This window comes from Triturus cristatus, chromosome 4_1 (assembly GCF_964204655.1).
Source record: "Triturus cristatus chromosome 4_1, aTriCri1.1, whole genome shotgun sequence".
Lineage (NCBI taxonomy): Eukaryota > Metazoa > Chordata > Amphibia > Caudata > Salamandridae > Triturus > Triturus cristatus.
Window position 1 is genome coordinate 1,020,333,826 of NC_140585.1, and position 14,352 is coordinate 1,020,348,177.

Genomic DNA, 14,352 nt, shown 5'->3' on the forward strand with positions numbered 1-14,352 from the left:
TGAACAGTCTCTCGTCTCCACTGGTGATTGGTCAAGGCGTCCCTCAAGGTTCCATCCTTGCACCCACTCTGTTTAATCTCTATCTGGAACCTTTAGGGAACCTCCTAAGCAAATCTGGAATCGTCTACCATCTCTATGCAGATGACACCCAAATCTACCTCAAGGTGTCTTCCTCTCAAGATCTCTCACCACTCAACTCTACTCTCAACTCTATTCACAACTGGGTGTTAGTTCACCAACTCATTCTCAATCCCTCCAAAACTGAATTCCTTCTCCTTTTTACCGCTCTCTCCCCGCCTCCTGTTCAATCCTGGATGGATCAGCTGAATTTACTTAACAGTAAACCCATCATTGTCGACTGCGCTAAATCCCTAGGTGTCATACTTGACAAAAGACTCAACCTAATCTCACACATCAACTCCATTGCCAAGAACGCACGTTATCAGCTGCGCCTTCTGTGGGGGATTCGTCGGTTCTTCTCGGAGAAAGACCTAAAAACCTTGGTCCAATCGCTAGTTCTCTCTAGACTGGATTATTGTAATTCTCTTCTGACTGGCCTTCCCAATTCTCACCTCTCCCCCCTTAAATCCGTCCTCCATTCAGCAGCTCGCTTCATTTCAGGGTCCAAACGAAGTGACCACATCACTCCTATCCTGTCTTCTCTCCGATGGCTTCCCATCGAGGCTAGAGCTATTTACAAAACGGCTTGCATCACCCACAAAGCCTTGCACTCTTCCTCCCCTCGCTATCTGGTGAATAAACTTAAATTGTCCGGAGGCTTGAGACCTTCTCGGAATGCGGAAAAGTTCCTGCTTGAGCCCCCCTCCTTCAAAAGGGAAAAATTGATGGCTCAATCGATCACAGGTAATGCGGTGAGAATCTGGAACTCACTTCCTACTTTGTTCCGTGCCACCACCTCCATCCGGATCTTCAAAGTGGACCTCAAATCTCTTCTATTCCAAAGACACTTTCAGAATAATTCCTTCATTCTCAGACCCCACCAGGAACTTCGTTGGTCATTGTAAATTTGTTAATATTTATTTCTGTTTTGTACATTCCTTGCTTGCTGTGTTTGATATTGTGTTCCTCTTGCCTGTTGTGTTTGATTCTGTGTCCTGCTATTTTGTACATTCTATTTTGTAACATTTCTCTCATGTAACGTAACTGGTTTTATTGTACAGCGCTCTGACACCTTCGGGTAAAGTCCACGCTTTATAAAAATGCATAAATATTTAACTGAATTGCCAGGATGCCTTACTTCCGCAGTGATCGGAAGAAGCGTGACGTCTCGAGCGTGCATCAGACGCATCCAGGGCGCACCATTAGGAATAAATCATAGTAAAATAATGTAGGCTTTCCAGCAGTACCCCGGAGGCGTAATGATGGTATTACCAGGGCACTAAACCCTGTCTGTACCCCCGGGGTGCCAAAGGGAGTTAAACTCCGCTTGCAGTCGCGTCTCGAGTTGTTGTCTTGTGACGTGTATTGGTCATATGACATCTGCTGCCTGAGCTGCGCTTCCCTGTAGCCCCTATTCTGCTCGAGCTCTGCGGGTGCTTCCCTTCCCACCGTTGACATGCTGACCCTCATCAATAAACTGTTGGACTGGTTCAAATCCCTATTCTGGAAGGAGGAGATGGAGCTTACGCTGGTGGGGCTTCAGTACAGCGGCAAGACCACCTTCGTCAACGTGATTGCGGTAATTTTAAGGCAGGGTCGCTGCCACCATGATACAGCACAGTTATATTCACATCCCGTGTTCCCGTTTATACTCCCTCTCTTTCTTCCGTGGGTCTCTGGAATAATGCGTGGTGCAAGATTAGTAGCTCAGCCGCCCTTCCTGTACTAAATCTGATTTTATTTCACACAGTCATTCCGCCCTCTTCCTGACATTTCTACTTTTTCTGTTCCACCTTTCACGCCGTCCCTGACATTTTGCGCCATTCCCTGTCAACCTTTTCCCATCTCACCCTTTTCCAATTCCACCTTTCTCTAGGTCTGTGTCCGTTGCATTCTGGTACGCGTAGTTCTGAATCCGTCATTGAGACGGAGGACTACAATTAACAGAATACAAACAATAAAACATCCAGGGACGAATGAGCTATTCGGGATTAGACCTAGTCCGCACTGTTATACAATATTCTACCCACATATTCACTGTTCTCGTCCCTTTTGCCTATCCCCACCATTTACATTGTTCCTGTGTGCAATGTCTTTCACCGTTTCCATTTCACAGTTCAACTCTTTATTCTACTTATTTCATTCGGCTCCCACACACATTTCGCCCTATTTATCCTGGTTTACACTTGTCCTTTCGCACAGGATTGGACTGGAATGCTCGAGTGCCCGTGTCAGGATGATTGTATTTACTTACCATCCTCAACTTCTGATTTTGCTTCCTGTACCTGTTGCTCTTGACCGTCAGTTCCCTTGTTTGGAACGTTTTACGGCCTCTTTTTGTATTGTTAACATTCTTGGCTTATATTCATCTCCACCTACATATTGTACAGGTGTAGGTTCCTTTTCTGTAGTTATGTGGTGAGTGAAAGCCCAACATCGAACAAAATAGGCTAACGAATCATATAATGATAATTCCAATTGTAAAAAAGAACCTCAGATTTTGGTCTCTGTCTGTCGCGTTAATCTTGGGACGCTGTTTTCGTTGTTTGTCCTGCTTCTCCGCTAATAGATGAGGCGCTCTTTCCGTCACGAGACCAGGCGAGAAGTATTGAAATATAGCGAGTTTTGTTTTTTTCTGTAGGCCTCTGGGTATTGCGAAAGATTGTCTGGGAGGAAGGGGGAAGTGTGAGTGTTGCACTTTTCAAGCTTCGCCTGCTTTGGAAACGAGGGACAGCAGTTTTCACCACGTCTCAAATATTGCAAAGTTATTGCTTACGTTGCAATGACACATTGTATGCTGCAGACAGTAGAGATGCGCATTACTGTTGCTATTTAAATATTGTTTTCCGTTGTTGCTAGTGGAAGACACTCACAGTAGAACTTGATAGAATGAAGAATATCTATGTTACTGACCGAAACTCGAGAGCCTAAATGGCATTTTCAGTGAAAGATTGGAAGGTTTGGCTATTTTTAATCATCAAACATAAAACGCTTTTACAAATGGTTTAGTTATTTTATTCAGTTATCGCTCATTATGTACACTTTTTGTAATTTATATTTTTAATTTGAATTCCTTTAATGTACCTTCAGAACATTTATAAACCGATGAGCTGGTGAACCCTTACCACTAACCTTCTGAAGTTTGTGCCCCTCTGCATTGTAGAGTTTGTTTCCGAATCAAATCCAGAAAGGTGTCTGTTTTCATTGTTGGATCTGTAATAAGTTGACGAATGCCAGCCTGAAGCCTGTTTTTCCTGGCAAATACAATCTGATTAAATTGGTGTTTGGCCTTATCAGACGAGATTTCCTCCTTCTTCTGTTCTATACGAGATTATTTCACTTTGATTGAAAATTAATTGGTGGGTTGATTACTCTTTATTTGTTTGTTGGGTGGAGCAGGGAGTGCTGTGCTGGAGGAGACTGTTGTCATATTGACTTTCAAGTTCAAATGTTTTTTATTTTATTTTTTTACGTCGTTAGCCAAACCTTTGAGTGTGTATGTGTACATATATTTCACTGGCACCACTAGCTTTCCGTTGGAAGTACTTTTGTTTCTTTAATAACTGTTGCTCCATTAGATGAATCTATGCTAAACGTTTCACAAAAACTTCATTTAGTTCAGCTTTTTCATGGAAAGTTCCACACAGATGCATTAAGCGTGGGCCAGGAAAAAAGGGAGGGGGCAGAACTTGGATTTGCCATCGTAATTCCCATAGGAAACTTTGCTCTCTGATACAGGAAAAAATGCCTGATCAGAATTACTCCAGATGTGGCAGAAAGTTAGAACTTTACTCAAAGTGTGCTTCTCATTATTTGGCCTATGTATCCATTCAGTAGTTTTTGAGAAATGGGTGCTTATAAAGGGGTTAATCGCCTAACAAGTTAGCAATATCTAGACAATTATGTAGCACAGCTCGCCTGTGATACAGAATCCCTATATTCTGTAGGTAGCTAATTTTATACTTTTGAGTGACCTTCTTTGCCATCTCGACAAGGGCTATGATCCTCCCTCTTGAGGCTTAATTGAGGAATTAACCTCCCTCTCTCTTTCTCTCTAGCAGTTTTCACTGTGCTGCCCACTCATAGCTGTGCATTTATTAGCTCCTATATTTTCCAACATAGCACTCGTGATCCCTACTTCACCAATAGTGCTGTCTCGGACAGGCCATTTTATGGTGCCTTTCTGGCTACATGTTAACATATTTCATCGGTCCATAATGCCTAGGACCACATCTAAGCAATTTCAGTAATAGTCAGAATATCTCTTAGAGAAGATGGTGACTGCTTTTGCCACAACCTCTCCTGTGTTAACAGGAGAGATGCAGGAGAGATTTCCACTGCTGAATCCAACTTCAAAGCCTGAATAACGAAGGCCTTACATTAAGTCATACCACTGAAAACCTTTAAGGGACTCCGGAAGACCCCTTCTGCTTCCTGGTTTACGATGGACTTAGCTCAACTAAATTGTTTTTTTAAACAGTGTTAATGGCACACCCATTACTTGTCTAAGGGCAAAGATGGCTTTGAGATAGCTATCAGCAATTAACTTTCAGAATGCCCATCAGCACTTTGCTACTAAAATTGCCACTGCCGGCAACTCACCTAGGGAAATGTTTAAGATTGTATAAAGCTTTTCTCATTCCACTGCATGTTCACAACTTGCCCCCAACGCACAGGATTTCTGTGATAGGTGTTCATCCTTCTTTGCAGATAAAATAAACAAATTGTATGTAACTTTCAAATCTCAATCGCTGTCTGCTGCTTTGGAATGTTGGGATAATCTTGCTCAGACTGTGAATGGCATCTCACTTGGGACCTTCCAATAACTATCAAAGTCAAAAATTAAAGCTGCTTTATTGTCCATCGAATCTTGCTGTTTAGTTGCCCTTTGTTCCTTCATAGTCTTTGTTCAGTTATCTTTTCCTTCTGTCTCTCATCACTGTAGAGTACCTCTATAGTATTTTCCACAGTCTCAGTTGACTGGAAACATGCTCACAAAATGTCTTTGCTTAAAAAAACCCTCAGAATATATACATTTTTCAACCTATTGTCCTATCTCACTAATTCCATTTTAGAAAAGATTATTAAGAATCGGCTCTTTATCTTAAGTCTAATTATTTTTTCTCTTTCCCTATTAATTCGACTTTAGTGCGAACTACAGCACTGGACTAGCTCTAGTGTCTGCCACTGACCATCTCGGAAGGATTATTGTTCAGGGCTGCTTGACTTCCTTGGTTTGTCATCTGCTTTTGACAGTGTTGCATGCTGTTCTTATAGAACCATTTCAGGGTACAGGAATTGATCAGTCTTCTCTGAAACGGCTAGTGTAATTTCTGTCTGCCGGAACCCAGTCAGTTTGCTCTGGTTCCTTACTCTCACTCGATATACCCTGAAACAGTCTTCACGGGGATATTCTTTGAGCCCCACTCTAGTTAATGTTTATATGCATCCATTTGCAACCTAGTGCGATCTTTTGGCTTTGATATGTTATTGTATGATGACCCCTTCCCTCTAACGCTCCCTCCGTCATGAAAACCAGTTTTCAGGCATTGTGTGCAGTCTCTTTATGGGTGCACTCTAACCTCCTGAAACGTAATTCAAATAAGACCAAGGTGCTGGGTAAATAGCCCACCTGTGCTCCAGAGAGTGGTGGCCTACTACTTTAGGTAGGGTGCCTACCCCTATCTTTCCATGACACAGCATGCTCATCTTAAATCATCATCTTTATTCTCCATCTTAAAAATTATCTCTAAGGGCTTCAGGGTCCTTCCTCTGGATTGTCTCACATCTATCATTCATGTGCTTATAATCTCTGGGCTGTACTAGGAAAACTGTTTATTTCTGGTCTGTTCTAGCACAACTACAAAGAGTACATAATGTGGCTGCAAGATTAATACTTGACCTATCCTGTCAGGTTTACTTCTCTACATTTCTTTGGGATCTCAATTCACTGCCTCTCAGCAAAAAAGTTGTCTTAAACTCTGTTTTACTGACAAATCTCTGTCTGACAGAGACCCCAAATATTTTTTAGGCACTATACAGACCTATGCATCCAGAATTCTAGTACATATATCCAATGCAGGACTGTTGAGAGCATACCATCTGCCATCTTGTCCCTAAGAAATGTAACAACCTCGCCCCACCAATCCAATGCAAAACCGACTATCAACAGTTAAAAAAAAAAAAAAACTTGATGGCCTGGCTTTTCCCCTCAGCTCAACTTCATAACAGAACCCTCTCACGTATTGTCTATGCCAGGTCACACTTTTCTGTATTTTACAAGTTTATTGAACTTAACATACCATAACATTGCCCCAGATATAATTAATTAACATATCTTCCTCTCTCCATTCCAGTCTGCATTTGACACGAGTTTCTCATTAATTTGTAATAGTATTTTAGCCTTAAATACGACATTTTAAATAATATTGAAAAATGGATGACTAGGTGTAAAAAAAAAAAAAAAAATCACTACTCTGAAGGCGTTGGTAGATGCTATTTAATTGAACATAATGAAATGCTGATAATTTGTTTTGGAGATTGAAGGGATACATGATTTAAGTACTTTAAGTAATTATGAATATCTATGATATCACCTAGCAATGAAGGAGAATTTAATAATAGTGAATAATTTGAATTTAAATGCTGAAAATGATAGATTGTTGCAAAAGGCTGCATATGTAGTCTATTTGGGGACCTTCAGCCATTAGCGAATATACCACCATGTTTGGGCTGTGTTCCCAATAGTCTTTCAACTTAATTTTTCATGAAAATATTTATGGGAATCTTACAATACTGAATAATTTGGAGGTCAAAATGGAAAAATCCGATGTAGTTTCTCTGCTTTTATTTTGTTTGGAGCTAACATACGTTGAATTGATTGAAATCTGGCTGCCAACAATTTTTATTGAAATCCAGTCTCTGTAAGCACACTTGTTCCATTATTTGCTTTAAAAACTGACAAAAGCTACTCTGGGTGTTTTTTATTTTCCTGGATTAAATGGGAAATACAAGATTCTAATTTACTGAAAAAGGAGTTTGGAACATAGAAGGGAATACCTTGAAGTAAATAGAGTAGTTTCTGGAACATTATCTTCCTTATAATTGTCCAAACTGATCAGTGAGATAGACAGTTTTTTGTTACAATCTTGCACTTGTTTAATTTTTGCTAATCTCTAAAGTTAATTCAAGGATAAAACATGATCTAACTTCTTGGTTACAATAACACCTAGGTATTTAACCTGCTCCGAGTTAGCTGCCCAATTATGTTGAATATTGACATTCCGCCCTATAATCTTAGTCTTTGAAATAATCTTGTAACAAGAGATCACGCTAAATTGGTTCTAGGAAGCCACTATACAGGAGACTAAATCACAATCCCAGGTCAGAACAAGAAGATCTTCAGCACATTACTTCACGTTACAATGGGCACCAGTATGGGAAAGCTAAGGGTTGACTTGATTTCAGATCAGTATAGCTGAAAGCTCAGTTAACGGGTCAGAAAGTAAGGATAAAGGGGGGCATCTCTGTCCCATCTCTCTTGAAATAGAATTGTAATTATATTTTCATTCGCTACTATTTTCGCCATAATGTCATGGTACAGTGCTCGAAGAGTAGATATCAACTGAGTAGAAAACCCAAGGTGTTCTAAAGTAGCTCACAGATATGACCAGTAGACCTGGGTGGGATCCTTTTCAGCAGTTTGCAAGGCTGTCATGGTGGGGGGGGATATTTAGAGGCTGTCCGTTCCACACATGCAATAAATTCAGCTATATTTTTGTTTGATTCCGGCCTCCGGTAAACGCTTGTTAGTCAACATGAGTTTAGATGATTTAAAATGAGGTGTGTATGAGATGTTAACAATTTGAAGTATATTTTATAGTCGCAGCTCGATAGGAAAATAGGGCAGTGTGAAGAACAGAGTTCAGTCTTTTGATGTTTTAGCAGGTGTTAGAAATGGGGGTCTCTAGTTGGCAGAGGTAGGTACCCTTGACCAAATAGGGACCCTTACTTCTAGTTAGGGTAAGGGGGATACACACTTTAGATAACCCCTGCTCACCCCCTTGCAAGCTTGGCACGAGCAGACCAGCTTATCCCACAGACAATGTGTAAAGTATTTGTACCAACACTCACAGTAACACAGTGAAAACACCACAAATGGACACCAAACCAGTTTAGAGAAATAAAATATCTTTAAATTAAAATGTTCAAAACGACAAAAATCCGATATAACGAAACTCAGTAGAATGTCTTTAAAAAGGTTGTTCCAAAAGTAAACTTGTAGATGGTCAAATGCGACACTCAGTCTCAAAGTACCTGGGATGCGTAATGCAAAACAACCAAAAGGGGCGCAGAGAAGGCGATGCGTCAGTTCTTCCTACGCTCCGGTTACGATGCGACAAGATGGCGCCTTGATGCGTTGCAATGATCCGGTGCGATGCGACAAAATGGTGTCTTTGTTGCGATGCGACAACGTAGAGGCGATGCGTACACGCCCGACGGCCGTGCGGCCAACTCTGTGGTTTTCTGAGCCGCGACAGGCCCTGTGACATGCTTCTCCAGTGATGCGACGACACCCTCGGTGACTGCACCACACTTCTCCGGTGATGCGACGGTGAACAGCGGCAGTGGGGACACGCTTCCTCGATGATGTGACAGCGGCTGCTGCGGCGGCGTCATGCTTCTCTCTCGTTGCGGTACTCATCCAGCTCCCAACAGCAAAAAGACCTCGCTCACAGTTAAAGGCCCTCCTGGCAGACTGGAACTCCCAGCAAGTACGTTCAGGGAAGCTGGGGGTGAAGTCCTTTTGTGCCTGGGACATCAGAAACAGGAGCCCAGCTCTTCTCAGGCCCTTGGAGACTTTTCTTCAGATGGACACAGCAAAGACCTTCTTCAAGCAGGGGACACAGCAAAGTCCCTTGGTCCTCTCCTCAGTAGGAACAGCAAACTGCAGGCCAACCCCAGACACACAGCAAGGGCAGTACTTCTCAGTCTCTTCAGCTGATCTTCTTTGGCAGGGATTCCCCTTGATCACAAAGTAGTCTGACTTTCAGGGTTCTCAGCTCTCATATTTATACCCCAAAAGTCTTTGTTCTCTATGTGTGATGGGTCCTGGACCCAGTCCAAACCAGTTCTGGGCGTACTCTGCAAGTGCACATCTTCTTCCTTTGTGTGTGTTGGCCATGTACATCAGACACACCGCAGGGGCTGGAGCCAGCATTGTGGAAGGCAGGCACAGCCCTATTCGGTCCCAGGTTCTACTCCTCCCACCACTCCAAATGCAGATAGGCCCATTCAGCCTAGTGCTGACTCACCCAGCCTCCTGGAGCCACCCCAGCCCCTGTCACTCTCAAACCAGACAGTCCATCCCAAACAGGCAGAGGCACACAGAAAGGTTGAACAGGAAAATATGCACTTTCTAAAAGTGCTATTTTCAAACTTAGAATTTAAAAACCATCCTTCCTAAAAGATGTTATTAAATTCTGAGTTCAGGGATACCAGATTCCAATTTTCTGTCTTGCTCCTATGGGAAGATATGCAGGTAAACATGTTACACAGCATTCCCCATTCTGTCCCATGGGCAAGATAGCCTTTTAATAGTGAAAAACGAAATAGGCAGTATTTCACTATCGAGACATGTTGCCCACACTAGTACACGTCCTACCTTTCACGTACACTGCACCCTGCCCAGATGGGTACATTGGGCCTACCCTAGGGGTGTCCAATGTGTAAGAAAAGGGAAGGGTAAGGCCTGGCCAGTGTGTACACTGGCTAGGTCAACATGAAAGTTAAAAAACTGCGTACAGGCACTGCAGTGGCAAGCCTGAGACACCATCTCAGGGCTACTCCTGTGGGCGGCACAAACAGTGCTGCAGGCCCACTAGTAACATTTGAATCACCAGCCCTGGCACACTCGGTGCACTTTACTAGGGACCTACGGGTAAAACAAATATGCCAATCATGGATAACCAATCACAATAATAATTTAACCAGGGAGCACTTGCACTTTGGCACTGATCAGCAGTGGCAAAGTGCCCAAAATACAGGAGGTAGAGGCAAAAAAGTCAGGGGAAACCACGCCAAGGATGCCAGGTCTAACAGCTGTAATTTATCATTGCTTGTTACCATGATTTTGGAGTGGCTGGTTGTAGAAAACAGTCTTGACAAACTTGGAAATTTGCCCTTTCTGCAGTGTCGCCCTATATATTTTTGCTGAACTGAACTTTTGCAGCCCTACCATTGTAGCCTGGCTTTTCAGTTTTAAACTGCAAATTCAACCTACAGAAATATCCCTTTTTTGACAGGCCTACACCTTCTTTTAAAATATTAACGAGCCACCCCCAAGTAGGCCTTACTGCCCATTAGGCAGTTAGCATGGTATTTAAAAGTAGGCTATGTAACAGTTTAATGTTAAACATGTCCCTACATTGAAAAAGCCCTCATGGCCACATGGCTCTTCAATTAGCCCGATTTTGTTCAACATCTCTATGGCCCCCTTGATCAGACTTATTAAATCTCATAAGGTGACCGTGGTCAACTATGCAGATGATAGTCCGCCTATTCTTTTCATTGGCAAGCAATCTGCAACTTTCCGCCATTCATGATTGCATGAGGGACATTTTCTAGTGGCTCAGCCTAAATTTCCTAAAGTTTAAAATGGGGATAAGACTGAGCTACTGTGTTGCTCAGCCCAGTCATTCAGCGTCACGACTTGACAGAGATTCCGTTAGCGGAAGGGTCCTCGTAGAGAATTTCCCCGAGTTTTTACCCGGTATAAGAGTGTCCAGCTATTCAATAGATGAATTGAGCGACGTTTGGCTTCTACTTCCTTCGTCAACTATATACGTGGATTAAATAACCATTGCGATTAGCTTGGCTGAGCCCCGAGGTATCCATATCGGCAAATAAGCAGTCCTACTGGCGAGGTTTCCTTTAGCTCCCAGTCCTGATGAGACCCAGACAAAATGGGCTGAAACGCGTCGACCTGATCTAGAAAGAAGCCTTGTACTACTTTAATCCATATGTAAAGAGAAATTTGCATCACCAGTAAATAGTATGAATAGGGTGTAATGTATAAGTACCCTAAGAGTTGTTGATATGAGGGCGATCTTTATTGATGTGAGTTGCGAATTGTAGTCTTTTGTGTATAAAATTCATTCGCAGCAGTACTAATATTAGGGCATTTAGGATTCTGTTTTCCAATACATAAGTGTATGGATTGTATTTATATTTTTATGTATTGTATGTAAATGTTTGTTGTCTGTTTGATAAAAATATACATATATAAAAAATTGGATGTATAGAGATATACATCGGACTTGCAGCCTAGTGTGAGTGCGTTTATAAATAAAGACAGTTGGTCTGCAAGAGAATAACTTCTCACTGATGAATTAATTCAGGTCTCCATCAGCATTATAGATTATCATTGTATCCATTCCGCCGCATTATTTTTGTCCTCTTTTGTGTTACTCAGCCCAGACAGTCCCGGGTGTAATTCCTCCCAATTTCTGGCCTAGGTATTTTGATGGGCCTGTTGTTCCTGCTCAGTCGGTCCTGAATGAGGAGTCCTGTTTGATGAAAAACTTAGTATGGAGAATTACATGAATAAAATTGCAGGCACTTGCTTTGCGCTCCTGAGAACTGTGCAGAAGATCCTGCCGGTGCTACCCCATCCGACCAGAGCCTTGGTAGTACGTAGTGTTATTCTTAGTCACCTGGTCTACTGTAATGCCCTTTTGTTGGGTGCACCGGAGTAATTATTGCATTGGCCATTAAGGGTTCAGGTTCCAGCCACCAAACTTGCCCTGAATAGTCCTAGGAAAGCCTCTACCTCCTTGGCTTTAAAGATTTACATTGGCTTAGCTTAAGCAAAGAATTTTCTTTTTAGGTCTCTTTAGTCTGCATCAGCCTACCTGCTATGTGTGACAAAGTTCCGGAATGCCAGGCAAGGTGGCTGGATCTTTATAGTCCGTGCAGCCAAGCTATGGAATTCACTTCCTCTCTCATTAAGGTCCTTAACCGATCTATTAGAGTTTAGGAAAGCTGTCAAGACCTGGCTCTTTCCTAAGTAATTTCCGAGTTCATGCTGGTTATTAACCTTGGATGCCCTAATCCTGATGCTTTCTTCTCTTTCAGGGGCTTTCTATCCCCTCTGTGTTTCTTATGATCAGAGCACTTTATAAATTTGGTAAATTATAAATAAAATTAAGCTATTTTCACCGTAGAAGGGTTGGCTGTTTCATAGGTAAGTATAAGGTTACCAAATTAGTTTAATAACTATTATATATGTGGCTAGGGAACAGCTCCAAAGTTAATTTGTTTTTCTTTTTATAATGTTTGATACAAGCCCAATTCACTTGTTAAGTCGGATTTGTAATAAATATTGTGAAAAGATGACTTTTAGACCGTTACCTTTGCTCTGCCAGAAGTCTCTGAAAGCTAAATCTGCATTTTGTTCTAACCACTACTGCCAGCCAGTAATTCAAATCTGAATAATCATGAATAAGGTATGATCTTGCGCACAGGAGCAAACAATAGGCTGTCCTGAATGGGCAGAGATGGCCCATCTGAACTTGACAGAATATGCTTATGGAGCTGTGAGGATCCTTTATAAAATAGTGTCAAACCCTCCTTGAATGTCTCATTCTGCATGAGAGTTTGGCTGGAGGGTTTTAATATAATACTTGAGACGTACCTCAAGGAGACCTGCCCTCTCACAGCCAAATGTAACCTGTCACTTGGGCAGGGCCCCTCTTTTGTCCTCCCAGCCAGACAGGCCCACAATGTAGTTTGGTCTCTTTCACAATTAGCCTCTTTTTAACATTACTGTGACCATGCATGTTTGACTGGTCTGTTGGTTTACATATAATATTTGAGGCAACAATTAGGTGTACATCAAAGGACAGAAACATGATGCCAAACAATTAATGTGTATTCACTATCTGGTTGCTGAAACTCAGCTTTGTTTTACCAGATGTCTGTCTCTGAGGTTATCATGAGTACAAGAGCTGCCTCAAACTGGATTTCAATGTTAAATGTGAGAGTGCACTAATATTAACATAGTACACCCCCCCCCCCCCCCCCCCCCCCCCAGAGCCCAGATATGTTTGTATTTATATTTATTGAGCGCAACATTCATCCCAGGGACATCACAGCGCTATTCTGATATGAGAAGGATGATTAACTTGACAATTTATGAATTGAGACTTCAGTCAAAATGGTAGTAAGTGGCTTTGGCTATGTTTTGGGGAACAGCCATGTTTTCAGTTTCTTCCTAAAGGACAGTTATTCGTCTGTTAGGCGAAGGTCTAAGGGTAGCTCATTCCAGTGGACGGCCGCCAGATTAGAAAAGGACCGACCTTTAGCTCTAACCTTCTTGATCTGTTTGGTCTTGGCCATGGCCTGATGGCGATATCTCAGATTCCGTGCGGGCATCTAAAATTCTATTTTATCTCTTAAGATTCGAGGGCAATTCTTATGTAGTGCTGTATGAGCATAGCACAGGAGCCTCAACTTAGCCCTTTGGCATATGGGTAGCCAGTGCAGTTCCCTCAGACATTCAGATGCCAAGCTATACTTGCTCTTGTTGCAGACCAATCTAGCATCAGCATTCTGGACCACCTGTAATTGGGGAAAAAAAGGAAGTCAGGCATGCCCACTTAGAGCGAATTCCTGTGTTGAGTTGAGTGTGGCCGATGCTTTGGCCCATCTTGAAACCACCCAAAGTTGATAGAGTGTAGCCCCAGGAACCTTTACTCCACCGGTTAGGGCATCTCCATGGGTCAGTCCCTCTCACTAGCTCATGCCAGACATAAAAGAGCATCTCCAGGCGTCCACTGCAGCACATGTAAAAGGCCAGAACCTGCTGTCTGAGACCTGAGGAAAGCCTAGAAGACAGGACCTGCTCTCCCTCTTGTACCCAGGATAAAGAAGTGGACACCTAGGGTCATAGGACTGACCTCCTTTTCAAGCTACAGGAATACAACAAGCTGCAAGAGGGCGTTCCAGCACCTGGCCAGCTGATCAGTGGCAACTAGACTTGCAATGAACTCCACCTGACACTCTGTAAATCTCTAAGTGCCCCAATTGAGGTCCTGGTTGACCTTAGAAGTGTACTCCGGTGATGAATTGGGATTTAAAGGACTAAAGCCAGAAGGTAAAATATTTTTGTCCAGGACAAACCTGGTTGGTCTGACCCGTGCTCCATCGCGGTCAACATCAAATTTTGCCTAG

The 14,352-nt window shown here is 42.5% G+C and overlaps 1 protein-coding gene across 1 annotated transcript in view; it reads left to right on the forward strand.

Annotated features, from left to right (window-relative positions):
- The first annotated feature begins 1,261 nt into the window (after positions 1 to 1,261).
- LOC146855997 (ADP-ribosylation factor-like protein 8B-A) overlaps positions 1,262 to 14,352 on the forward strand; it is a 200,788-nt gene continuing 187,697 nt past the window's right edge. Inside the window, exon 1 of the mRNA XM_085653963.1 lies at positions 1,262 to 1,699. Coding sequence (XP_085510089.1) covers positions 1,577 to 1,699 — 123 coding nt within the window. The 5' untranslated portion in view covers positions 1,262 to 1,576. The remainder of the gene's footprint in view (positions 1,700 to 14,352) is intronic.